Below are 27,814 nucleotides of genomic sequence, written 5' to 3'. Positions count from 1 at the left end.
ATCTGTCATGCCTGCCATAGTTTGTCCTTAATACGGAATTAGTTTTACAAGCCAGAATTTTAATTTAGCACAAACCGTTAAAGGATTTCCACTGACTATTAATGAATCAGTATAGGCTAATGTGCAAAATGATACACTGCACAAATCAAACCACCAATGAAGGCATTTAGTCTATTAAGTCATTTCATTAAAACAAGAGCTGTTCAGCAGAGCCTTTTTTTACTATTTAGTCTAAAAAAGTATCTGTATTGTGAGGCATGTAAAATAATGCAAAACAACTTTCACTAACAGTCTCTACCAATACTCCAGTGTGTAGTACGACAGTAGCTTTATCTTACGAAAAAAAAAAATAATCCAAAATCCTTTTATTCGCCTGATATTACAGCTATAAGGTTAAAACAGACAAGTGTATAATGCAACTGCTGTATTTGCTTTAGTTGATGCCTGTGAAGGCAGAATTGTGATATCATGCATTTCTCTGAGGGAATTTACTTAAATTATATTCATTCACAGGCACAGTGACAAGCCATAAATACTGAGGATGATAATGACAATAACAAATGTTATTTATTCCTAAGAGGGAAACTTAGTTGCCACACAATCAGGAAGCAACAACAACTGCAAAGCATCCAGAGACGAGATTACCTGTCTGCTCAAACTGGTGCACCAATTTAATTATTCAGCATGCTTTTGCAGCTACATTACTACAATCTGTTGCATTTCACAAGAGGGTTTTAAAAGGAAGGACATTTTTAATTGTCAGTTTGACCCCAGCTGCTCTCACTCTTGCTGCTCTGCAACACAAAGTGATGAATTCATGATGAATTTGGGTACAGATGTGTATGCCCCTTAAAATGGGTCACTTATGGGCATTCCAAGTTAATTAACATAGTCTTAACCAAATATATGGCTATCAAAAAGAGTTCAGATATGTGCATTCTTAGTAAACAAGACATAGAGTTGAAGAAATTCAATTTAAATCCAATGAGCAAAAATGATTGGTACAGTCACACATAAATCGATCTTTGCAGCCCCGAGCACAACATTCCAGTTCTCACTTAGGGCTGTGTTTTTCTTGTCAGTGTCCCAACAGGTAAGGGGTTTGTGTGGGAAATCTCAAAATTGTTGCTTGGTTTTCAAACTACTGCAACGTGCAGACAACTGCACGCCTCATCGAAAATGATTGGAGGCAGAACAAGCTGCTTAATGGAACTTCACCATAACTGAAAGAGTCACTGTGTATACACACAGTGAGCAGGCACACCGAGGTGAAAACACTGTCTTTATTTTTGTTCTAATAAGTGTATACTGTAGTCACATTTGATCGCAAACCTGGTATATAATTCATAATGATGTTATTCTATTTTTGTAACTTTGTTGACAGGAGCTTTTATATTATACAGAACAAGTTGTGAGCCAGCGTATCGCATACACCACATTTTGTTAGTAGTCTCACATATTCAGAAATGAAAAGATAAGGTATTCAGTTTTCCTCTGATTTTCTACCTCCATAGATGATCTTGTCATCATCCAGTTATGGATATAAGTAGTTAATGGTATTTGGATTTTAGTTTACACAACCTTTGTTTGTGTTACAAGAATTTGTCACTGGCTTCCATGATTTGGGAGGTTGTCCTTGATGTTTGGTCCCTGTATTTATGTGTAAACATCATAATATATTATAGGTGTCTATAGCACTTGAGAATGTATTAAATGTATTAATCTTTCAAAATATCACACATTAAAATAAAATAGTCTAATTTTATTTCAAACTGAATCTGAATATCTTCTTTTTGCCGGAAAATGGGACTCTGAGGTTCATCCCTGTGATGAATGTGCGAAATAAAATACTTCAGACAAAAACTTCTATGGGCGTGTACTGTAGTTGTGTGTCACTCTACGTGTGTGTAGTCAATGCTACTGAACAACAGAAGTTGTTAACAGATCAAAAATACTACATGCGTGTATTTTTTCAAAATTGGGAATTGTTTACAAGATTTTATTGTATGCATTAACTAAGGCTTGCAATAGTTCATTTATCATTTAATTTATCCATCAAAGTTCCACAGCTTTATGGATCAGAAAGTTAAGACTTTCACTCCAGTTTTTGTGTTTTCTATGCTTCATTTGGGGAAAGAAAAAACAGGTGACATCCTGCAGCTGCATAGACAAGCGATGCAAATAGACAATAAAAGATGTGAAGACTGCAAGAGATAATACAATGACAGAGGTTGGTTGTTTGCCTGTCTGAATATTTGTGTGTACGTTGTAATGCTACAGGGTAAGAACAGAAGTAGTGCTTAACTGATTTGAAATGGAGCTTTCGATCTGTGGCGGTTTGTGTATGTGTACATACTGTAGGTAGCGGTGTGGGTGGATTGTACTGTGAGGAGTGGATCACATACTGTTACCTCTCATCGGAGTTGTGGGATATTGCAAGGCAACATAGAAACTGTTATAACTCCAGCAGAGCAAACAAACATATCCATCTGTGTTTTGGTGAAAGAGACACAGGAAAAGAAACAGGGGGGAAAGAAAAATGTGGGGGAGGATTAAACACACACCTCTAGATGAACCTGATTAAGTCAAGGTACTAAAAGACCTTAGGTTTTTGCATCAATCTTTAGGTCAGAAAAAGGCTTAGCTCAGTGTTCACTTAGGAAGAGAGAAAATTCCATCTGAATGGGACAATCCCTCAAATGGGAAAATTCTCAATTAAAATTCAAGCCATTTGCAAGCAACATGGGAAATCAGTTAGAAAATGGGATCCAATCCCCAAATGTGATAAAATGAGGATTCCCTATACTCGGGCTGAATGGGATGTTGTCTTTTTTCTTCAAGAGACCAGGGATCAAAGAGCTTAAAGCCTGGGGACAAAACAATATGGACTCTAGAGAGTTACTAGTTCAAAACAACTAATTGCCACCCAAATCAAGAAATATGTATTAGAAAATGTTAATGCATACTGCTACTATCCTTTTAGTAGCGTTAACAATGTCTACTGCAATAAACTAAAAAGTAAGGTCCGTAAGCTGAGACTGAGTTCGGAGATTTATAAGATTTTTGCACTTGTTAAGTTTAAAGGTTAACTGAGTTGATCTTCACCCTGTGTTGCTGCCTGTGTGAAGTACAAGCTGACATTAACAACCACTCAACAAACCATTTCCTGACACCTACCCCGGGGGAGAGGAAGCTCACTACATTTACTCCATTTTCTTGTCATAAAGCAACCCAAAAAGAATTGGCTGTGAGACAAGTAGAATTAAAAAGGTACTGATGCACTAACATTTATCTAAGAATGTTATTCTCAGACTGATGTTTAAATACAAGCACGTCCTTGCAACTTTTAGAACTTGACAGCGTTGAAGGGATTTGGCCAGTGCTTCAAAAGTAGCACATTTTAACACCCAAAGCAATGTTTTGAGAATAGAAGAAGTTGCTGTAAATATCACATGTAAGTTGACTCGGTCAGATAGTAAAGTGCTGCCTCTTTTTCTCTGTACAGCAACGTTCAATTATTTTCCAGCATTATCAGGAACATTAATTACAATTACTTTCCTATTAATGAAAGTATTGAACCATTTCTGCCACAAATGGGGGCTTAATGCCTCATGATCATACCAGACACATTTAATGCTGCATACATTTTTTAAAGCCTCCTGATTATTATTGAAAAGAATGAAGGATAATGGGTCTTCTGTGAGATCTGGACATTTGTCATTCTTGTCCTCCATTTTTCTTATTATTAAGGGAGGACGGGGAAAAGAGAACTATTAAAACTACAATACTATATAAGATAGTGAGACAAGTAAGAGAGACAGAATGATTAGAAAATGGTATAGAGCAGATGTGGGACAGAGGTGATAGAATGTGAGAGAGGAGAACTTGGAGGAGAGGAAAAAATGAAATAAACACAGAAAAAGACACAATGAGGAAATGCAATTGGGTCAGAGTAATATAAAGAGGCAGATTTCCTTTTATTCATTTCTTGATCCTAGCATCTAATTAAAAATAATTTACTTTTTACTTTCATAAAGCAATATCTGACCAAGTCATATGTAGTTGCTGTTTTTATGATTTAATCATTCAAGAAATCATTAAAGGTGAAACTTCCATGTATTTATATTATGGGGCTGCATTAGTATAAATTAAAATATTAACAAATTTCAAATAAGCATGAATAAACAAGATCTCTTGAGAAACTCTTAACCTTTATTGAAGGCAAGTGTGTGTTTGTGTGTGTGTGTGTGTCTGTGTGTGTGTGTTCCAGTAATCTTTCACAGATTTGACTCACAAATTTGGTTTTGAAAAAGCTAATTGTTTATGTGCATAATAAGTGGAATGATATATCAATAATTCTTGACTAGAGATGTAAGATAATAAGAACTAAGTGATATTATCTTCTAACCCTGGTCCATGAAGTCAAAAGAAATGCAGAATCATCACTACTTTTCTTTTTTCCTAGTCTTTGGGGACACCTTTTAAGTCAACATTCACGTCCGTTTTCCCTACTATGTGCTGAATCTGTCATAAAGAACAAGAAAGATTTCTTATCTAAAGCTTGTAAAGTCAGGAAGTGACAGGGTGAAGCTGAAGAAGAGGTTTGTTCTTAATGGCTGGATAGTTAGGGCTTCCCACTGGTGCTCACACTCTTCCTTCCAGTATGAGGGCAGACTAACATATAGTAAATAAACAGACTGATTGATTTACACATCAGAATGTCAAATTTGCAGGACAGCTCTACTCACTAAAAGTTATGAGACATGAGGAGCAAACAAAGCTTGAACAAAAGCTGTGGAAGCATTCTAGATATCCTGTATTCATAAGTAACCTAACAATAATTAATAATAATTAACCTAACAATATATAATACATCTGTAGCTCTGAAGTTTGACTTAAATCCAGCACCTTCTGTATCAATAATTTGAGTAGAGAAATTGAAGTGTTTATGTCCAATCTAGACACTGTATCTCTATGACAGGAACCACCAGTAAAAGTCAGAAAGCTGAGGATCAAGGGACTTGCTGTCGACAAGGGCTGATTGACGTTCTCATGTGATCAATTTCGGCATTAATCCCGCGGCTAAATAGTAAAACATTACAGTTTCCTATCAATACATCAGCCAGGATGGACAGACTGGGATTAATCTGAGGGACACACAGGCGCACTCCACTCATTGATATGCACACATACATTAGTACAATACATTCGGAATAGCAGGCTTAACTTTTGATAACAGTAGACTTGTGTTTTTTTGTTTTTGTTTTTTAAAGACAACCAGTATTAACATAATTATGCACAAAGGTCTATCATAATGTCACTGCAATAGTTTGGAAATGCAATGACACAAATAAACAGAACCTGTGTGTGTGTGTGTGTGTTTTGTGGCTGAGTACACAGAGGGCCTGGTCGGCCAGATTCTACCGAGTAATTAAACTGGTCAGCGCGCGCACACACACACACACACACACACACACACACACACACACACACACACACACACACACACACACACAGACAGACAGACAGACAGACAGACAGACAGACAGACAGACAGGAAGGAAGACAGACAGACAGACAGACAGACACACACACACACACCTGGCAAAGACAAGCTATGCATCTCTTTCAATATAGAGGTCAGCAACTTGGTGAGTGTATATTTGTGTGTGCCACACAGGTTGAAACCTGCCACAACCTGCCTGTAGCACAACAAGACATAAATACAACATTGACATACTATCGCCTCATAAAAGTTTTTATGATTATGTTGTTTTGGAAAACAGTTGCTTCTTACTAAATCCAGTTGATACGTTTGCCTTAATCAGTAGCAAAGCATGGGGTCTGGCACTGGGCCTTCAACGTTGCAACATCATAATGTTTATGGGTATGTGTTTAAAGATGTAAACAGCTCTAACACGCTGCACAACAAGCTCCAACAAAGCTCCAATGCACGTGTGTGCACACAAGCACACACACGAACACACACACACATTTAACATCAGCATCACAAGGTAAAAAGCTTCGACACACAGCAAACAATTGTGGATGCGCTCAAACACCCATAACCACACAAATCCTTGCCAGTACAACTGATTGACATAAATTGACTGTGATATCATACAGTATATCCCTAATCAAATGTCAATGTATACAAAATAGTGGCAATCCTAGTGTTTCCAAACCACAGACTGTTATTGTTGATAGCTATAGTTAGATAAATTAGCATAGTCGTAATTGAAACTATAACGCTACGTAACGTTACCCAATACATCAAGTATTGTGCCTACATAATCTGACAAGCAAAAACCCCACTGTTTATAAAACAGTTTATATTTTAGTGAACTCACAGAGAGCAAGTGCCTTGTCTATAGATTTGTAGTATGCGTTGCTCATGTAGGAATTTATGTATTCTTTTTGTTCTGTTTTGGTCTCCAATAACTGCTGAGGAAAATATATGGCTCTTTAGTTGCTAAATACGCCACTATGTTGACTAGCTAGTTGCTTTGTCTGTCTGCTGTTTGGTGCTGGGCCCCAAGTTATGAGTCCCGAAACCCAAATAATGAGCTAAAAGATGCTAAAAAGAGCTAAGCTGGTCTGTCGAGTCGGGCAGAGTCAAGCATCTATCATTACACACCAGTCCCCAGTAGCTTTTGAAACAGACCATGCTCTGTCACAGTAAGTACGTGCAAAAACGAATTCATTTATAAATTTGCATGTTAACTTGTTTATTGTGATGAAAGAATTCAAATGAAATAGGACAATAATCTGTAAAAAGTAGTTCTTTGATAATATATAACAATCTGCACCCCAACAGTTTTCTTATCAGTTTTTTTATGGAATCAAGTTTGTCAACCGGCACACTAGCACGACCATGCCGCTCATGACTGCTGAATGTCGTGTTTTTTTGAAGGAGCGGTTAAGATTTCAACCCCACAGGCTGAAAGCAGCAGCTATGGAAGAATTAATTATTCACTTTGCTGCAAAATGACACACCTATAGCTCACATTATGTAGAAGTACAATAGTGTATGTGTGTGTGTGTGTGTGTGTGTGTGTGTGTGTGTCAGTGCGTGTAAGAAACTGAGCAGCCCACCATGCTGTACCTCACAAATCATACTGCCAGGGCACAGCTCTCTCTCTGTCCGTCGTTGATTTCCATTTTCTTCAGTGTGGCGCAGCTTCCCTCTTTCTATCTATATTTGATCATTCTCTATCTCCATCTCTCCTCTCCCATTTTGTGTCACTTTCAGTTTGCTTCTCCCCACCTCAGCTTTCTCTTTTCTCTCACCTTGTCCTTGCTCTGTTATCTCACTCATGTTTAGTCACCCCACTTGGCTCTCTCTCTCTCTCTCTCTCACACCCACACACCCCTCCTCATTTTTTTCCCAGACACAATGACATCCCCAATCTCATCCTCATTGCATCTCCTCCTCCTCTTCTCCCAACCTTTCCTTGTCTCTTTCTCTCTCTCCATACACCCCACCCTTGCCCCCTCCTTCTTTCCCTCGTGCTTGTGTGCGGCTCAATCTGTGTGCCACACAGTCAATAGTCAATTAATCACTTAGATCTTCAACTCAAGGTGGTTGAAGGAGTGGGACAGACGGAGAAAGAGAGCAGCAGAGATGATGCTGATATATTATCAGTCGCACTGACACTGCTTGTACACAGATAGATGTTTTAACACCAAAAGGCGGAGATGTCTGTTGCATGACTGTAACTGATTAGAACTGTTGGATACACTCTTGAAAGAGGTCCAAAGGGGCAGTAATGTTAGTTTCTTTAATAAATGGTGATGGTGTAACAAGAGCATAGTGCAGGATTTTCCTTTTTTTCAAGTCTGTGATATTTTCCAACGGATGTGGAAATTGTTTATTTGAGAAGATGACTGTAACTGATAAAACATGTTACTAATTCATTGAAGTACAGTGATACTGTAGCGGCTATGGTCATGGGTGTATTTAATCAAATGAAAGAAACATAAGCTACTGAAGATAGGTGTAATTTTGTTAGATTTTCAAACAATAACCAGTCCTATTTATAAGAGCTGTCCACCTTTTCATGATGTGCACATAACTGCAGCATGATGTGCACAGGTGAAACATGACAAGACTGCTGTGTTCTCATCAATAAGACACTAAAAGATGACTTCCTTTACATTTGTTTAAACAAACATGCAAACTCCTGATCTTACGGGTGATGCTTTTTAAGGTTTGTGGAAAACTGAGTTAAAAGAACACGTTGAAGAAAGAAAAAAAACACAACGATTTAGTGTAGGATGCCACAGAGAGCACCTGGACCTACAGAGAAACGCCATGCTTTGTTATAAAAAAACACAAGCGTTGTCAGTACAACACAATGGTCTTGTTGAGCTACACCTACCTGTCATGCCTGGAGGGATTTTCAAGAATTTCCCGTTGAAATTCTGAATCACCACATCGCACTTCTCTGTTGACTCCATCCTGACAGAGAGAAGAAAAGACAGAGGGGCTACTCAACAACACTAAGCTCCTTATGTTACTTTTCAATAGGCAAAAAATGTAGTGTGGTTCTTAAAAGTGTGAATTTACTGTATGTGGATATATGTGCATGCAAATATGTCCTGCATTACAGTAGGTAAATGAAATGCCTGCATATTGTGCTTGTTTGCCAATGCATGCCTGAGCAAAATGCCTGAGGTAGGCCTGTGCATGTGTGTGTGTCTGTGTCTCTGTGTGTATTCTATGGGGTTTCCTCTCCTTTGTCCGGGTTTAAAAGCTCCATTCAGTCTGATCTGTTGTGTGTCATGTCCTCTTTGTCTGCCACCATTCAGTTCTGCTCACCCAATCACAGCTCAATGACTAATTGCTTGCTTGGCAAGCAAACGCCTGTGTGTGTATGTATGTGTGTGTGTGGGAGAGAAAAATGGTGACGACGAGAGAGAGAGAGAGAGAGAGAGAGAGAGAGAGAGAGAGAGAGAGAGAGAGACAGTGTGTGCGTTGTATGTGAGCATGCATGTCTCTGTGTGTGTCTTGGGTCTTCCACACATAGCCAGTGACCCTGAATGGAGTCCTGACTGCATTCTAATCACTGGCACACTCCACGGTGTAACTGAGAAGACCACCCACACACGTACACACACACTTACACACACACACACACACACACACACACACACACACTGAGATAGAGGAGGGTGAAGGGGCCAAGGGTACAGGAATGTGCAGTTGTATCATTACAGCAAAAAGTCCATTGGTTGTAAAAGGCAGGAAGTCTACTCAGGGTTATGTTGCCTCTTGAATATGAAAAAGTGCAATAGTGTGATAACTATGAATCTGGATTGTGTGGTGCCTGATAAGTAATTGTAGTTTTTCGAGCAAAAGACTACATTTGGTTGTGTTTGACACTTGTAAAAACATGTAAAAAAAACAAAAAACAAAAACAGTGGGAATGTAGTTAAGTTCCTCAAGCAATACTCCTCAAGCAGTACAAGATTTTTGGAGAGCCATAAGCGTAAGTGAGAGCTTGTGTGCTTTCTCTCTCTCCGTGCATACCTAGCAAAGCCCACTCCTCTGCTCAGGCCATTGGCGTCCCTCAGTATCCGCGTGGAAATGACGTGACCAAAGGGCTTCAGCATGTTCTCCAGCTCCTGCTCATCCATGGACAGTGGCAGGTTTGAGATGTAAAGGTTGGTGGGGTCCTGCTCTTGTTGCTGTTGGGAAACACAGTAGAATGAGATTTAAAAAAAGAGTCATAATCAAATCATTTGTCTTGCGTAGGCAAAGGTTTCAAAGCCAGACAGAAAAGAGAATTAGCTCATTTCAGTCTAATTTCAGAGACTTGAAAATGCCTCTCTGAAAAATAATTACTATTGGGTTTCACACAAAAGAATTTGCGCTTGTATGCTATTTATTCTTGTTAATCAACTTCACAAAACTGTCAGTGAATCATGCATAGAAATGGTACAATGTTGGATTCATCCTTACTTGTCCTTATGCTAAGCAAACAATTCTTTTCCATTATTATTGTAGTGCATAAAAGGCTTAAACTGAAGCAAAAGAAATAAAATAGTTCACTTTAAGCCTCCAGTAAATGCTGGTTTTGCAGCATTAAAAGCTAAGGCAGCACCATTTCTATATTTCCATATTTATGACTGAATATCCTACTGCAAAATATCTGGTGGTATCAAGTGGCAAACTCTCCTCAAAAGAGGAATAAACATTTCATTGAAAAGGCAGCGCACCAGCTTGACTCAGAACCCCTGAAGCAATCTGGAAACCCCCCCAGGAATCATAGATGTTAACTGAGTTAAATAAAAAAAAAAATTCAAGGAAATAAGGGAACTTCCTTGTAATGTGCTTCTCAGTTAGTTCCTTCAAATAGTTTTGCTCCGTTTAGCAGCGCCGTATTGAATTGATCCTCTGCAGGAGACCAAAGCCTGTGTGTGCATGTGTGGGTGTAACTAGAGTGCTGGCAAATTAAAGAGGGATGGATGCACGAGAGGGTTTGATAGAGGGTGCTCCTTTTTGTTACTGAGACTAGGCGTGGAGAGCTGAAGTCACGCCCTTCAATTTCAGGTCAATGGGACCTATTTTTCAAAAAAATATGAACGGGAGTTAACGGGTGGAGGCAAATAATTTTTTGATCCAGTTTAAATTGAGCCATGGATTACAAAAATGATGTTTGTCAACTTAAAAGGTAATATTTCAACCAATGAAAGTCAGTTTATTGTTAAACAGTTGAAATATAAGACTGTGAAAATACGGATTTAGAAAGACTACACACTACAATGTCGCATGGATGACGTCTTGATGAAGGTACGATGTCTTTGTGTATGTAACATTACTAAAATATCAGCAGATCTTGCTTTTTCTTTTGCTAAACTGCTAAAAACACTTCACTGGATAAAACACATCAGGGAGCTAGCGAGCAAGTTGAGCTAAGTGACATAAGATGTGAGAGACGTGAGATGTAGTTCACTGACCGGTTATACACAAAACTAAGTTGTACTATGACAAACCTATGACTAACAGACTTTCTTTGGCTGGAAAATGATCTTTTAAATTGATGAACATCGTATTTGTGAGCCATTGGTCAATTCAAAAAAGGGTTCACAAAATAAGTTGCCTCTCCTGATCTCACTGATCATATTTTTTCTTAATTAAGCTCCCATGAGATCCACCAGCAGGGGCGTGACTTCGGCTTTCCATTCCACGGTTTGAAGAAGGCACGGTTTCAAAACCACTAAACATTTTCCTGTCATACTGTTCCGAAGGTATGACCTTTTTCTGAGTCTAAAAGGACAGAAAGGGCAGTTTAGAAATCCCGCTCACTGCCAGTGTGCAATGTGTTTTAAAATAAAAACACATTGTGTTCAATGGTTCAATTGTTTTTTTATCAGACCTTTCAAAAATAATATTTATAGCTGTGATTGCAATACCGTGAAACTGTGATATTTTGCTTAAGGTTCTCATAGCGGCCCATGCCTAATGAGACAGCCAGAAAGGAAGAGTGACTGAGAGAAAAGGGGATGTGATACACTCGTTCCTATCTTAAATACATGACTTCAAGACATTATTTTATGTTTTCATAAAACTATTAGGACACATAGTCCTGCAGAATGCCTCTGGGATGTTTCTTTAAATCATGGGAGTTTATGGTCACATCCGATTTATCTCCCCTCTATGCCATAATTATGCTATGTATTAATTATGGCCTTGGAAATAATGTTGCAAATCTTAATGGTAAGGTCCAACACTCAAATTTGTATTTCATAACACATTTTTATGAAGATCAGTGTCCATAAGTGCCTGGAAAGTCTCTGATACAATATATCAGTTAGTAGCTCTCATTATTAAAACGGTGGGTTCTCACATATTTTATCTCATGTCACCTGTGCACAAACCCGGGCAGCAGAAACACAAGTAACACACTGACAGTGAATCCTGTGCAGTGCTGGAATGGGACACGAGTTGTACATTTGATTCTACTGTTTACTGTCTACTGATTCTACTGTCATGTAAAATAAAACAAATACTAATAGTAGTAGTGTGTATAGTATGTGCTATGCTGTACACACTAAATTAAATGATAAGAGTCCACAATGTTAAGTTTCATTTTAGTCCTATGGCAAACAATTTATGTTGGATATATGTCTGCGTGTGTGTGTTGTTGGGTGAATACCTTGTGAAGAAAATTGTCCAATGTGGATCATTTTGAGTATAATCATATTCCATGGAGGCTTTTCCTTTGCATGCAGCAGAGCTGTTTGATTTCAGGAGTGCCAGTTCCAAGTCTGTCCGACTGTGACCAGCCATCATCAGTGACTCAGAATAAGCAGAACAGTGAAGAAGTCTGAAATATTTTACCTTTCTTCCTGAGTCTGAATCTCAATCTCTCTATCTTTGTCAGCAGGGATTTTCCCTTGACAGAGTGTCCAATACACAGAGTTGCACAATTGTATTCCCACACGGGGCAAATAGCTTTCAGTGTAATCTTTTACATTTCTGTGCATGTTTGTGTGTGTGTGCATTTATGCAAGCAGTGGCATCAAAGGCATACAGTTGTGTTAAACCATTGATCTCCATTAAAGAGTTAGGTCACTGAGGTCATCAAGACTTGCCACATACCTGGGTAAACTATTACATCACTGCTTTTTTAACATAGAACAAGGGCAGTTTCACAATTGTTCAAGTCTGTCTTAAAACATTAGACAGGTGCCCATAAGGACATTTGTTGGGTTTCCATTCAATTATCAAGCGAATTTGAAGCAAACTTTTAAAATGTAGCAAAAAGGAATGCGATTTAGGTACGTTTCCATTAACTGGTATGAAATGAATAATTAAGGCTTCAGCGTGGTTTTGTAAGAAGTTGGCAGTATATTCCAATGCGTGGCTTTAATTGGCCAGTAAAAGGAGTAGAAGAAGATACACCGGAAACAAAATGAGTCTTGGTCATCTAACACATCTACGAGAAAAAAATGAAGAGAGGTCTTTAGGAATTTGTTTCAGTAGGGCAATATTTAATTGTTTGTTTCATGTCAGCTAGTATTGGTTATGTCTTATGCTATCTGGAGACAAAGACAAATTACATACCTGTTTGCTACTACCAGCCATATAATATAAGGCACAAAAAACACCTCAAGCGAGCGCAAAACTTTTTGAGCAATTGAGGAAGTTTGATTGTATTTTTGTGAATGGAAATACGGCTAATGAAACCCGTATTGCTTGGTGTAATCTTTCCTCCTGTTCAACCTGGCAGGTCAAAGATTCCTCCCTACTGCCTCACATTAGTTTCAGGTAAACCTTTAACATTCATTTTTGCGTAGAACAACAACTGAATTTTGTACACCATGACTTATTTTGGAAGCCCTTAGGAAGGGACCTCTTCATGTCAACTATGAACAGAAGGAATGATGACAGCAAGCAAGGCAAAGCTGTTTCAATGTTCAGCACCTAAGTAAACAGATCTAACAATTGTGAACCTATCCTTTAATTACTTCTCACAAGGCTTAAGCAAAATCAAAAGGGGCAATTATTCAAACTTTAAACACTCATACTTAATATTATCAATGTCTACACACTCTACTGATAAAACACTGCAAACTATTCTATTAGATAGGGATAGAGTTAGTTTTTTACTTGCAAACTTTACGTATGAAACGGCTAAAAGCATTGTATGCGTGACCTTTTTATCATCAGAACATATAGACATATCTGACTACAATGTGAGCTTTTTGTTTATGAAATAAAAATATATTTTGGTTTGTAAAGGCCCGAACAATTGCCTCATGGGACCGTGTTTATACCAAGTGACAAACTCCAGCACAGTGGAATTGTGCTTGGCAATAATAAATGGTGGCTTAATAAGGCCTGGGTTGACAAACAGGACATTTTTTTATTCAGTTGCCATGGGAAACCTTTATAATAAAAATCAGAACTTGAACGCTCATCAAAATGGGAATACCCAAAAGAAGATTCAGCAGTGCCTAAGGCTAACAAGGCTAAAGCTTATGAAGGTACCATAGCACATCCAAGTTGTAGGAATTTAGTTGAGAAATCACTGGAAAAACTAAAACACATTCATTGCCATGATACACTGTTTAACATTACAGGTCTCTGAGTTTCTATCATGAAAACAAATTAGCTCCAGAGCATTCCTGAGGCTATGTTCCACTGTGCTTCAAAATCTTACAACGGCTGTGGACTTTGTCATACTCAACAATATCTTGCTCATCTCGACACAAAAGGACTTTCACTTTTCAGAATTCCCCCTTGCCGTCTGTGGAGGCAACACTGACAAAATCCTTTTCCCTGTTTGCAAGCCACAAAAAAAGATTAAATGGTAAAACATATTTCCTATCCATGTGGTCAATGTGGTTGCAAGCTAATTTCCTCCAAAGACAATATGTCTTTAACAAAATCGCACAGTGGTTTTCACAATTTTTATCAAAAAGCGGGTCAGCTGTTTTGTTTCTGCACACATTTTCCGTACAGTTTGCAGTCAACAAGGGGAATGAATGCAGATTCCAAGCAAACAATCGGAATACCTTAACCTCTCCTCTACTCGTCCTACAGTTGCTGATTTTATGCATGTCTGTGCCCGCATGGATATCCGTAGTTTTTCATTGTATCATTTATATTGTCTCAGTCCAGGAAAATCAAGAGTGAGATGAGTAAAAAATCAAAAGGGGTGGGTTATTGAAATCACATTACCCTTCACTCCACCATCTCTAGACACAGTTGGCTGTGAAATCATTTATTTGCACAAGTACTTCTGGGATGAAATAAAGTGCTTTGGAGCACTCACATGTGAATGAACTCTGCTTGACTTTGCTCAAAGTTGCCATTTGCACAAAGTTACTTCTCAGTGATCCCTAACTCTGCATGTTGCAAATGACTCACCTCTCTCTGTCCCCTCTCTCCCTCTGTCTTGTTGCCCCCCCCTTTGTAACATCTGTCATGAGCTGGAAACAGCTTCACACCAACTGCGCCTCTCCCTGACTATATAGTCTGTCTGCCAGCCAGTCAGCCTGTGTTTTCAGCTCCATTAAACCTCATTGCAGCATCATTATAGCAGGTCTGCACCTCTTATCATGCTACTTCCTGGTTACCCTGCGATGCAACAACACCTGCTGAAGAGCTAGAGGGTAAAGAGAGGGCAAAGCATTGGTTAAATACCTGTGAAAAACACCTGCTAGCTATGTATGCTAGATGGATGGATATGAGGTGAGACGGTACTTGAATGTCACATTTCTTTAAAATCCCACTTGCATCTCAAATAGCAACACTTCACATCAGACATGCCATACCACATTCTCCCACAGCATGGAACCGGAATTTAGCAGGTATTAAGAAAGAATGTAAGAAAAGATAAGGAAAAAATTAAGTTAAGACATAGGCAGAGAAATGCCTTGAAAACAACTTGCAGAGCACTTATGAAAAAAGCAGTATATGATTAGGGAAATGGGACTTTCTATTCATTATGTGTTGACTCCTTCCTCTACCTTTCAAGCCTGTTTTATGCATAATCCTGCTCATTTCCTCTTTTAATCCATCTATTCTTCCTTCTCATTTGCCCTGCTTCAGCCCACCTCCTGTCTGTCCTTAGCTTCCTCCTTTCTCATGCTCCCCGTGCTCCTTGTTTCCTTTCCTCTTTTCCATACTTGCTATTTGCCCCTTTTCTCCTTCAGATTAATACTAATCTCCTATAATAGCCTTGCTGTTTAAAATGGTATCTGAATGCTTCATGAATATTTAAAGAGCAGAATTTTCCTTCTTCCTTTTCCTTGTCCTCTTGCCTCCTTGTTCTTTTCCCTGTGCCATATCATACATTTCCCTCTTCACATCATCTTTGGTTTCCTTCATTTCAAATCATCTCTCACCGCAACCTCTTTCTCTCTTTGCATTTCTGCCTTCCTCCATCTTCCTCTTCCTCTAGCCAAGATCTAATCTTTCATAATGATTGTCTGGGTGTCTAAACGCTCTCTAACGGCTTAATCAATTCTTAATGAACATAGCATAAATACTTTATGAACCCTAAACCCTGACAATCCCCAGGGTTTCATTAGACATGGAGACATACACTTTTCACCATCTTCATGATGACTGGAGGCTCAGTGAAATCAACACTGGATACAGATTACATCATCATTTAGTCTCTGGTCAGTTCATACTGTATTACTTCCACGCATGATGTTCAGCTGCTGCTGCTGCTGCTTCTAATGTGCATGTATTTGCTGTGGTGTAGTAGGGAACAGCCTATGTGCATATGATGTATATGTCCTTTCAATTGTACACAACACCCATATGTCAAATCATTCTTTTGTTAATGTAAAACAAGAATTCCTGTCAATTTCAACATGTAGCTCTGTTTTTTTTAAATGTGCAGTACTGTCAGTAGCAAGACAAATAAAAAACAATCGGCGCAGTCTACACCGAGTTATCCTCCTCTACTGCAGTCAAATTTGCTGTGTTCACTTGGAAGGAATCACTGCACATGGCTACACACTGGTAATTGCATTTTGAGCTTGTTTAGAGGCTAAAAATAGGTTTAAAACTTGCCCTGTTTAAGCCTGTTGGGTGCAAAATCTAGCAGGAGGATAACTCGGTGTAGACAGCACCGATGGTTTTCACTTGTCTCGCTACTGACAGCATTACAAATTTTAAAAAAAACAGAGCTACATGTTGAAATCAACCGGAATTCTCCTTTAACTTGTATGTTCAGTCTATTGCCTCTCTGCTGTATGCCTAATACTTTTGTTATTGGATTTATCTACCTACATGCCCAATTAAATACGGAAATATGTAAACATTAAAATTTCTGAAGCATTGCTGCATGTTTCAGCCACCTAAAGGCACTGCAAGGTAAGTGTTTTTGCAAGTGAAGAGGTCCCAGCACTTGAGGATGTATGCTCTATTCATTACAAGAAGCGTCAGAGCTGGTTATTTCTTCTGTGTTTGTGTATTGAATATCTCCAGAGATTTGGCTTAAAGTGCCCATATTATGAAAACAATCACTTTTTCCGGGATTGAGGGTGTTATTTTATTTCTCTGGTGCTTCTACACAAATACAAACTTGAAAAAAAACTATCTATGCTGTTTTGAGTGAGATACAGGTTTCTCAATGTCCTCTCTGGGTGAGCTGTTCAAAATCTGCACAGCTTTCTACGTCACTAGCCGAGATGAGGCGGCTAACCACAGCAAATGCTAGAGCTAGGATACTGGCAAAACGCTGCTATAACGCACACTTGTTCACCATAATATACAAAAGAACTTCTTACATGTTTATTGTTAAGAAGAAGTCTCCGAGCTTATTCTGCCTTGTACTGACCAAAGTTGGAGTAAGTTATCTAGCTGATGTGATCTTACCTAGCTACTGTGCATGTGCGGCTCCCAACAAAGACAGTATAGAAGTAGCTAAAACTTCTATACTATCTTTAGTAGCTAGCTCTGTAGCTAAAACAGAGACCTGAGTACACAGGGTGAAAGCAGGATCTGCAGCCATGTGCAGTATGACAAAAATATGGTGTTTTTTGAAAATGAAACCATGTAAACTTATTCTGGTACAACCTCAAAATACAATTATGAACCTGAACATTAGCATAATATGGGCACTTAAAATATGTATAGTAACAAAAAAGGACATAATTGATGTTACATCCCAACTTCCAAGAAATATAAAATGTTCAAGCAGAAAAAAAACACTACACATTGATCAATGAACCTTGTAAATTCATCACCCGCCTGGGTTTTGCTCCTGCTAATTGGCTACAAAGGTCATTTACCTTAGCTGACGTTTAAAGGGCTGAGCCAAAGCTGAAGCATCATCAAAACTGGGGTTAGATGCTTTTCAAGTGGTGGCATATTCAGAAGCACACAAGCTGTCTCCACTCTGGCTCTCTGGTGGCTGTGAAGTGGCACACTGACTATCGAAAGAAATGGCATCACACTTGACTAAGTGAGAGACTGACTATGTTTCAATGTTTAATTCAATTTCATGACGGGCAGAACGTTTTTCTATCCCTTTGGCTATGAACGGTGCCCGTGTCTTTACACTCTGCATGACTCATTTAAAGCAATAAGAGAGGCCTTCCTAGATAATGGGGACTGTACACACACACACACACACACACTACTCAATTCATCCCTCATTTGAATCTTTGTTAATCCTTCTCTCCAGCCCTCAATGTTTTTGCATTGTACTCTGCTGTCCTTTTTTCACGGATACTGTCTCTACTGTGTGTATTAAAAGGCCAGTAATTCATCACACATTTAGAGCAGAGTGCAGTCCCTGCTGCACACCAGTGTGCAGGCTGCTTGTCTGCCAGCCGTTCAGAGCTAGAATCAATCACCCAAACCTGAGACATTGAAACCATCAGGGAGGGTCACACGGAGATAGAACAGAGAGGGAGACACAGAGAAAACTAGAGGGAGGGAGAAAAAGCTGGAGGAGCACATATAGACAGATATCCAGGCGGATTAAATAAACATTTCCTGGGCTGAATGCAGATCAAATTGCCTCATGAATTTTTTTAAGGCAGGGATATGAGATGGATAGATGCTTAGATAAACTAAACAACATCCTAGCACGACTATAATTTTACATCTGTAATGTGTTCTTTTGTTTTTGATGCAGTTGTTTATTCTTCAAATCGACCACACAAACACAACTTCTGGTGTGGGCTTGATTCCTAACAGTTGAGTAGAAGTGGTGTAATTTTCGGGGGTTTATGTGGTTGTTGTTGGTACTTCTTCATGGCTCTGGTTTGGACTTGTTTCAGGCAAAAACCCAAATGTGACATTTAGACTCATTGAAAAAATATACGTTTCTTATCTTGTGGGGATCCAGCAGAAACAGGCCTGTGACCCATTTTGGGATTAACGTTACAATTTTGGTCAACTAGTAAAGTGTCTGAGCACCCACCGTGGGAAGCCTATTGAGAAAAATACATTTTTGAAGAGCTATGCTATGAAATGTAAAACACATGCTTATGAACATAGTCAAAAACAAAGTTCCTTAGATTAGACTGTTAAGACCCAAGGCCCTGCTATACCACATAAAACTCATGTACAAGGATTACACACATGCCTACACATACCAGCCCTAATGCCATAAAAACATACTCAATGTGTACCACATGCACGCACGCACGCGCACACAGCTCTAGCTCTCTTCCTTTTCTGTAGTACTGAATGCTGTAATCAAGACTAATGGGACTCAGCTGTTGGCCAGTCTAATTACCTGGAATGTAGACAGATGATCTGGGAGACAGACACACACACACACACACACACACACACACACAGTGAAGCACCATCCATAGTCAAGTTTCTTATTTTCATGCACCTGCCACTCAAAGAACATAAAGTATGTGTTTACATGGATGCATGCAATTTTTTAATGGCAAAGAAAGCTCAGGCAACATTCCATTCTATCTCAGTCAGAAATTGTAATGGTGAAAAACCTGGTAGAGAAAAGCATGTTTCTAAATTTACGCAAAACCTATTAATTATTTTAATTAGTGAAATAGTTATGTTTATTTTTGACAAATTCTTCCATCATTTTCACCACACTGTTTACTTCTAACTACATTCTCACCTATTTGACAAAAGTCTAACCTCCTTAAGAAGGTGAGGTGGATGGATTTTAAAACAATCACTCAGCCAAAGCAGAAGTGAAATAGCCTTGAGCAGAATTTTTAGATTATTTATATCTAGATGTGTACTGTTAGCCGTTTTAGTGGCAAACAAAGCTAGGATTGAGCAGCAAGTTGAGTGCTCTAAAACTGTCACAACGTTCAGTATAATGGGATCAATAACTTCCAAATGGGTCTGATTTACTTGCTGTCCAGAATATAAAACATTCAACAAAACAGACGTCCTGTCTCTCCAGTTAATATTGCATCCCATCCCACAGATTCAATTTCTGCCATACAAAGAACAACAAAAACATTGACAAGACTTGAATGTTCATGAAAATAGTGAGATTTTAAAACGAATCTCTTGAATGTCTGATGAATGTGACTCATTGGAGGCCTTAAATCTAGAACCAAGTAGGGGAGTCTGAAACTGAAACACAGAAAACACTCCTACGAGTGGCTGTCATGGTGTGTAAGGGTGCACAGACATGCCAACTATTCCCTCTCAGCCATTACTGTGTGTGTGTGTGCTTGTGTGTATATACACTCATTAAGGATGGCAGCTACACATCCACACACAAATACAAAACGAAAAACACAGCTATAAACAGAGGTGTCACACTGGGCAGTGGAGATAATCATGGCAGGAGGAAGGAAGGAGCATGGGTAAATAGAAATGAAATAGATGAGAAGAAGTTAGGAAGAGAAGGGAATATTAAACATAAGAGAAGGATAGATTTTTTTCAAATGTAACTGCAGCATACATTTATTAACAAATGAACACGCTAAATTATAAATTAAATAATATAAGTACAGTATAAAGGTGAAAACGGTTGTAGAGGTAGTTCAATGGTGACCTGAGAAAACTAGAAGAAGGCCTTAATACTGTTTGAAAGAATGTAAGAAGAATGAGGCTTAGTGAAGAGACCAAAGAATCTGTATAATGCCTAATGTCTCTTGGAATTAGTAAAGTGTTGCGCACCGCGGTTATGAAAGAACCAACAAGGTGGTTAACGCATGGACTACTTTTGCAAGAAATATTGTTATAAAACAATGTTTCGGGTAATGTTGAATGAAAACACCATTGCATCCCTCTAGCCGAAGGTTTATTCACAGGGTTAAAGTAAAATATTACACTTCCTAGAGGATAAGCAACCATATTGTGTGTTACATTGCAATATAAAGTGGTTTATCAGTAGCATAGAAATATGAAATGAATTATTTTATGAGGCCCAGTGACAGCAAAAATATAGACAATAAAATGATCCTAAATTGATCCCTGGGGAACACCACGTGGCAGTGGTTAGAGCTAGTAGAAAACATCTATAGTGGCAACAGAAAACCTCTCCAAGCAAGGAAGTATTATTTATGAATCCTTATTAATTATGAAGTCAACAATTCTTTAAGGCAATCGATTGAAACGGGCAATGGAATCAAACGTTTTTACTTGAGTCAGACATGTCAACATCCTATTTTTCTGAAGAAGCTACAATCATGGATTTCAAATATTAGGAAAGCGGTTTTCTTCATCAACAGACATCAGTCTTATGTGTATGACTTCTTGCTTAAGACACCATGTTTGGGGGGGGATATGAGAGGTAGTCGGCTGGTCAAGATGACACTCAAACCCTGTAGACTTGCTTTGCCAGACCTTTCTCCACAGTAATCCTAGCTGCACGGTCTGCAGCCTACACCATGCCACTGCACTACCTACCCGAACAGATTAAAAGCAAGTTTAGCTGTGCTACTAAAATGACTCACATACTACCTTATCTATTTCCTCTCTCTCTCTCTCTCTTCTCCTTTCACTGAATTGCTCCTTGATTGCCTGTCTGTATCAGAGCATTTTATTAGAAAAATGCAATAAACCAGAAGACCTGCTGGATTGCTGGATTACCATTGAGGAAGCACTTTCTCGGATAAGGAAAGAGAAAATTAATAAAGAAAGTTTTTAGACAAACTTATTAAATCCAGGGTTTCTTTTTTTTCCGACTTTTTTCCCCTGCTAATGGCATGTGGCTTTGTCCTCAGACAAATGATTGGGAAATGAAGTTAAGAGCCACAGCCAGAGAGAAAACAAATTAAAGTGAAACTGCAAAATTAAAAAAGTTTCCGAAAAGTGCAGGGAGTAGGATTTTGCTCTCAGCACTGCAGTGATTACAATGAAAGCACTGGCTCAGACACGAGAATCCCATTGGCTCAGAGGGAGGAAAGAGGCACATTTGATTGTGACCAAAGTTGGTGCTACTGTTGTGTAATGTTACATTCTTGCATGTGGAGATGAGTATGGGGAAATGCGTTACAATTACACACAAAAAATAATCAAGTTCCATCCTGATCTTGGTGATGATTGCATAAATCTGTTGTTTCCTGCCTTTGCACATTTGTGGGAAACAATTCCTCTTGAGAGCAAGCAAACAAAAGTAATGCTAGGGTGTAAATGAGGGGCTTTAAGGCAAAGGCTACAACCTTATTTTTGACTTAATTGCACTGCAGTAAAAGTGAGGCTGTCATATCATCCAAGGGCATATAACACTTACAGCACTTATACAAGTTACACAAGCTGGGTGACTTGCTATATTATGAGGAGTTAAGCTGTCCGTGTCCACCCACACCTTCTGCTGGCCTCTGCTATAAAGTCCTGGAGGAGAGGAATACTGGTTTACACTTCAATAAAAGACCTTTTTCATCAACTATGCTGTTCTCACTACATCTGTCATGCTGCAATCCTGCCAACAAGGTCAAGCATGTGTATGTTGGCGAGTATGTGTGAATCAATTTATGTCTTGTAAGATGGCAAGTATGACCTGATTGCGATAAATAAAAAAATAAAAAGGCAATACGTTATTTTTTCCTGAACCTAGCGACTCTGGGGCTTCAAACCAGAAAACTTTGAGGCTCAAATATCCATCTCTCGTTTGTTATTCAATCATCCCAAATGGCTATTCAAGTTTTGTTTACCTTTAATACCATTGTTCATGTTCTTCCTGTTTCTGTCTTCATCATTCTGAACACATCCTGTTCCAGGGATTTGTTAGACTTAACAATGTATTGATTTAACAACAGCAGCTACATGTACACTTGGTTGATTTTCACACAGTGTTATGTAAGTGACTGAGCAGCCATGTCAGGGTTGGTGGATTCTCAGCCTCCACCCAAAAGTGTGTGCATGTTGTTTGTTTAGCGCTTACACAACAATATTTCATCCTGATCAATGCTTTTGTCCCACCGACCTGAAGCTCAAAAGCCGTGCCCTGTTGCCATGGTTATCTCTACTTGAAACCGAAGGGATTAACCTCCAGGGGGATGGCTTGGGAGACAGTTAGAGGGAGACGGAAAGAGAAAGAGTGAGAGAGAGAGATACAGCGAGAGAGAGAGAGAGAGAGAGTGAAAACATGAGGAAGTGAGAGAAAAACAACTACTGGTGAGAAGAATTTAATAACAATAATAATAGGAACGACATATTGATAAGTATAGAGACAGAGAGATAATATACTGTAGGAGCTAAGGATATGAGAGGTTACACAGCAAGTTACACAATCGCTCCAAAATATACAACCATAGTACTTCAACAATACAAAGAATAGCCAAACACAAAAACAGTTATATGACTGACTTTATTTACATCAACTACATTGCCAACTTTATTCCCTTCTTAAATTTTGCTTTGGTTTGGATCAGCTTGGTTTGCTTTGGCTGTCCAGAAACCACTGGCCGGAATTTCTAAACAAAACGTTGGGATTCTGTCATTGAGATGTTGTTTTTCCAATTGGCCGCCATTACGCGTTAAGGAAAACAACACAATGTCGCCGCTGCATCACACTCTCAGATAGCAAATGATCTTGTTTCTCAAACGTAAGTGTGTGAGTTTGAACCGGAGCCATCTGGTTGAGGAACAGTCTTTGTGCAACAGACGACATGTGGGGGAATTAATTTAATATGCTGGCAGAAAATAAAAGCATGTAAACTGTATCAGTTTTTCATAAGAAGGTGGCTTTTTGTAGATACAAGTTCTTTGCAGTACGGAGACTAAGCTCTCTGATGATGTACTTGTGGTGCTTGTTGCTGTGGTGTTCAGATGTGAGAGCAGAGATTTTCTCACCATCTTTAGATGATGGGACGAGGGCAGAGTGGGGCCAGCTGACAGCTTGGCGGACCAAGGTTATTTACTTTTAGAAAGGGAAAACCAGCCTGAGTCAGCAAATACTAAAGGGCAGCCACACACACATGCAGAGACACAGGCCCATGTACAGACAGCAAACTATTTCCTCTCTGGTGAGTGCACACACACACCCACACCCACACACCCGCATACACACACAAAAGGTTAAGTAGGCTCATTGCTGGAACACCATTGAGAAAACAGCAGCCTAATTATCATCATATCCTCCACCAAGGACACCTCATGACAGCACGCTCACATTCATCTATTCATTTTACCTGTACAACTACGCCCTCCCCTTTTACAAAGCCATTAGGATCTAACAAGGGTTCTTAAACCCTTCCAGCCCAAATTGAGCAGCTTTAGTGTCCTCCTGAGACACAACCTGATTAAAGCTCCATCAAATGAGCACCCACCACAAACCGGCCAGTGTTCTATTTCCTCTCCCAGCAGTCCCATAACCCCACATTTTACTAACATAAGATATGATAACCAGAAACCAAGCACTAACCAGCCAACCATTTCCTAATATTGACCTTATTACTAACACACACACTTGTACACACACTTGTACACACACACACACACACACACACACACACACACACACACACACACACACACACACAGAATAGAAGCAGCAATGACATATAATTTACTGTAATATCTTGCATAAGAGCATCTCTATCTTTTCCATTAATAGGAGCAACCAGGAATTTTATCCATGGCTGCTAACAAGGGCGGACTGGCCATCTGGCATACCGGATACTTTCCCGGTAGGCCAACGTGCTTTTTTGAGCCGACATTTCTTTTTCTTTTTCTTTTTTTTTTGTCCGGCCCATAAACCAGCCCATTAAAGTGGTAGGCCTACATCTACTTGCCCATTGTTTTTTCATTTGACACTGAGCTGGCCCAAAACACTTTAGTCAAAACTATCTCAAAGACTAGTTTTTTTTTTTTTCTGACAGGCGCTGCCCATGAAACAAGTAGCTCAGCGGCCCATTTGTTGTTTTCTTAATTGACACTGGACTGGCACAATCATATCTTCAAACAGCATTGCAGGCACAAATGATAAAGATTTCTGCCTGCAATGCTGTTACAGTGATAGAGATCGTAGAGAAGAAATGCTGAGGAGGTGCAGAGAAACTGCATGAGAAAAAGAAACAGGCCCTTCAAGCAGACGCTGCCCAATGTGTCAAATTGACAGACAAGTTGTGGGCAGTAGCAGGACCCGAGGTTGATGATAGTGGTGGTGGTGTCGGTGGTAGTGGCATGCACAGTGAGGAGGAGACTCATGAAGGAGAGGGACAGAGATGCAGGAATGAGGGCAGAACCTGCGGTAAGGAGAACTCCCCTTAAAACACTGTCCCCCTACATAAAACTGAGCAAGAATGAATGGTGGACAAACTGTCGATGATGAGACTACAACAATGAATGAACTAGGCATGTTATGATTGCATTAGTTTCGCTAAGTGTTCAGGTGTAGGATGGGCCGCTCTGGGACAAAACGCCATGGCCGAATTTTGTTCCCAGTCTGTCCCTGGCTGCTAATGTCCAATTTGACTTCCCTAGCCAGAATGTAAATGTTCCTGAAAAAGGACAGCCAGTGGCAGTCAATAGGATCTTCTAAGCTCTTGCCTTATGAATCATTTGAATTTTTAGCTGCACCAAGAAGGTAAAAGCAGAAGTACAATTCTTTTGTTTTTCATCATTATCAAGAAATGAAGAGTTCATGATTTTGACTTTTAGAGTGACTGTTGCTACATTAACTTAACCTGACACTTTACTGATTATATGTTGCCTTTTATATCCACAGTCAAATAAATTGACATCAATGACTTTTTCCTTGAAACTGCAGATCTGTGCAAGTTAGCCAACAGATGACAGTTCAATCTTTCAAAGTTAGACTTCTTTGTGAAGGATTAAGAAAGAGAATTAACTGTCTAATTATGAATCATTACTTAGTTTTATCATGCTCAAATTCTTTGGAATGCAAAGCTGCTAAAAAATAACTGTTTCTTTTACATCTGCAATCAAAACAGCTGAGCCTGTAAAGTAAGTACTGAAGGATTAGAGACTGACATTGTAAATTTACTGTAGGGGGCTCAGTGCAATCACTTTTGTTCTGATCAAGTAAGATATTCTGCAGTGCAATGCCTGAATTCATTTGATTTATTAGTATGAGTAGATGACGATTCTACAATTCTTTGTGAAAAAAAGGAAGTTTAACGGATCCAAAAATGATCAAACAGAAATGTTGTCATTTTAATAGTGAATTATAGCCTAAAGAATTTATGGTTTACTACTGCTATATCTTTCTTCAGAGTGAGCTGGTGCAATCACAACTCCAATCTAGCCGTGTAAATTTAAAGGATCAGTTCACTCAATTTATAACAGATCTCTTTGCACTTATAGCCCTAGTGATAGCAAGCCATGCAGATAGTCTTGGTTTTAAGGTATAATCTGATATATTGTCACAATTGTTATGAAACGCCCCCCACATACATGTGCAAGTGATGGCATTTCCTTTGCTGCTACAAACACGTGAAACAACATTAGAATAGTCTTTTCTTTTTTTTAGAATTTTGGTGGAGTTACTGTAACCTATTTTAACCTGCTTAACTCTGGTTGTTTGTAAAATTGCACATTGTATAAGGCATCTATCTTGCAGAACAGTGTAACAGAAGATAGAGCTAAAGGCACATTTGAACCAAGCTTTTTTTGCATGTTGTTGCCAAGATTTTCCCTACAGATTTGTTACTGCTGAATTATAAAGTGCTGGCTTTATCTTGAATTTTAAGCAACAAAACAAATTTGCTGCTGAGATGTAAACATGCACGCATAGCTTTCATGTGAGTAAATGTTAAAAGGACCAGCGGGCATTGCAGGTGTCTCACTCATCATGATTCTTAGTGCATCTCTGTTTAGATAGACAAAGACAAATGACCCAAAGGAACTCAGTGAACAAACTTTTCAAGAGCAAGAAGGGGAATGGGGATGATTGAAAGAAAATGAAAGACAGAAGAAAATAAAGAAGAAAAGAGAAGACAAGTGAAGAGGAAGAGTAGACAGGCCGATAGGCACAGCAAGAGAAAAAGCCTCATTGGGTTTCAGTGGGTATGTGCAAGCTCAGACGTACTAAAAGGTTACAGCATTTGATTTGTGATATTCCACTCTGAAAGCTCTCTCTCTCTCTGTCTGGAGGAGCAGTTTGGCTACTGCTGTCCACAAAGTTTGAGCGATGGCTGAATTATGCCATCGGATTGTGAATCTAGCCGACACTGCTGTCTGCCCAATGATAAACAACAAACATGCCTGGCCACCAATAACAATGAGAGATGTGAGGACCGGCGATGTCATTTTGTCTGTGTGTGTGTGTGTGTGTGTGTGTGTGTGTGTGTGTTAAAATTTGTACTTCATTATATGTATTCCACAGTGTGTGTGTGTGCAATACACCCTTTTCTTCCTCTGACCCTCCTTCTCTTCTACCCTTTTATTCCCTTCTTGTACTTCCTCCTTCTCTCTGATTAGCCCGCATTCCTCCCTCTCAGAGTTCAAGCTGCCCACTCCATATTCACTCCATCACTCTCCATCCGCCCTCGCTACAGTTCGGGCTTCCCACACCCTCCCTCCATCAATCTCTGTATGCACCTTCCCTCGCTCCAGCAGCCCACTCAAAGGCTAATTCCACAGAGGGAAAGAATGTGAGGAGAGGCGTTTTATAGTGTTTTCCAGTTATCTCCGTCCTTACAAAGCTGTTCTCAGCGCAGCTCCATCAAACACCAAGCACCACCCCCACTCTCCAGCTGCCTACTCTATTCCTCCTCTGTTCATGGCAATATTTCCCTCATTCCTCTTTGTTTGCCATCCTCTCTAGGGTAATGCTGGGGTGATGCTGAATCTGAAGGGGTTCAATCCTAAATGAGGCCAGTTGAAAATGACTTTACTTCAACAAAATGATGCCCCACCTAAGCTCATTAAAATCAATTTAATTTTAATCAATGTTACTTGCCTATTGCTTTCCATTATTAGAAT

The 27,814-nt window shown here is 39.3% G+C and overlaps 1 protein-coding gene across 9 annotated transcripts in view; it reads right to left on the bottom strand.

Moving 5' to 3' along the window:
* LOC117946855 (RNA-binding motif, single-stranded-interacting protein 3-like) overlaps window positions 1-27,814 on the bottom strand; it is a 173,818-nt gene that overhangs the window by 22,498 nt on the left and 123,506 nt on the right. For all 9 annotated transcript variants that reach the window (XM_034875282.1, XM_034875280.1, XM_034875279.1 and 6 more), the window contains 2 exons: window positions 9,533-9,690; window positions 8,382-8,461 (listed from right to left, as the gene is read on the bottom strand). In XM_034875282.1, the coding sequence (XP_034731173.1) occupies window positions 8,382-8,461; window positions 9,533-9,690 (238 nt within the window). The remainder of the gene's footprint in view (window positions 1-8,381; window positions 8,462-9,532; window positions 9,691-27,814) is intronic.

The sequence above is a fragment of the Etheostoma cragini genome, chromosome 6 (assembly GCF_013103735.1).
Source record: "Etheostoma cragini isolate CJK2018 chromosome 6, CSU_Ecrag_1.0, whole genome shotgun sequence".
NCBI lineage: Eukaryota > Metazoa > Chordata > Actinopteri > Perciformes > Percidae > Etheostoma > Etheostoma cragini.
Note: the sequence above shows the minus strand (reverse complement) of the source record. Positions and strands in the feature narration are given on the sequence as shown.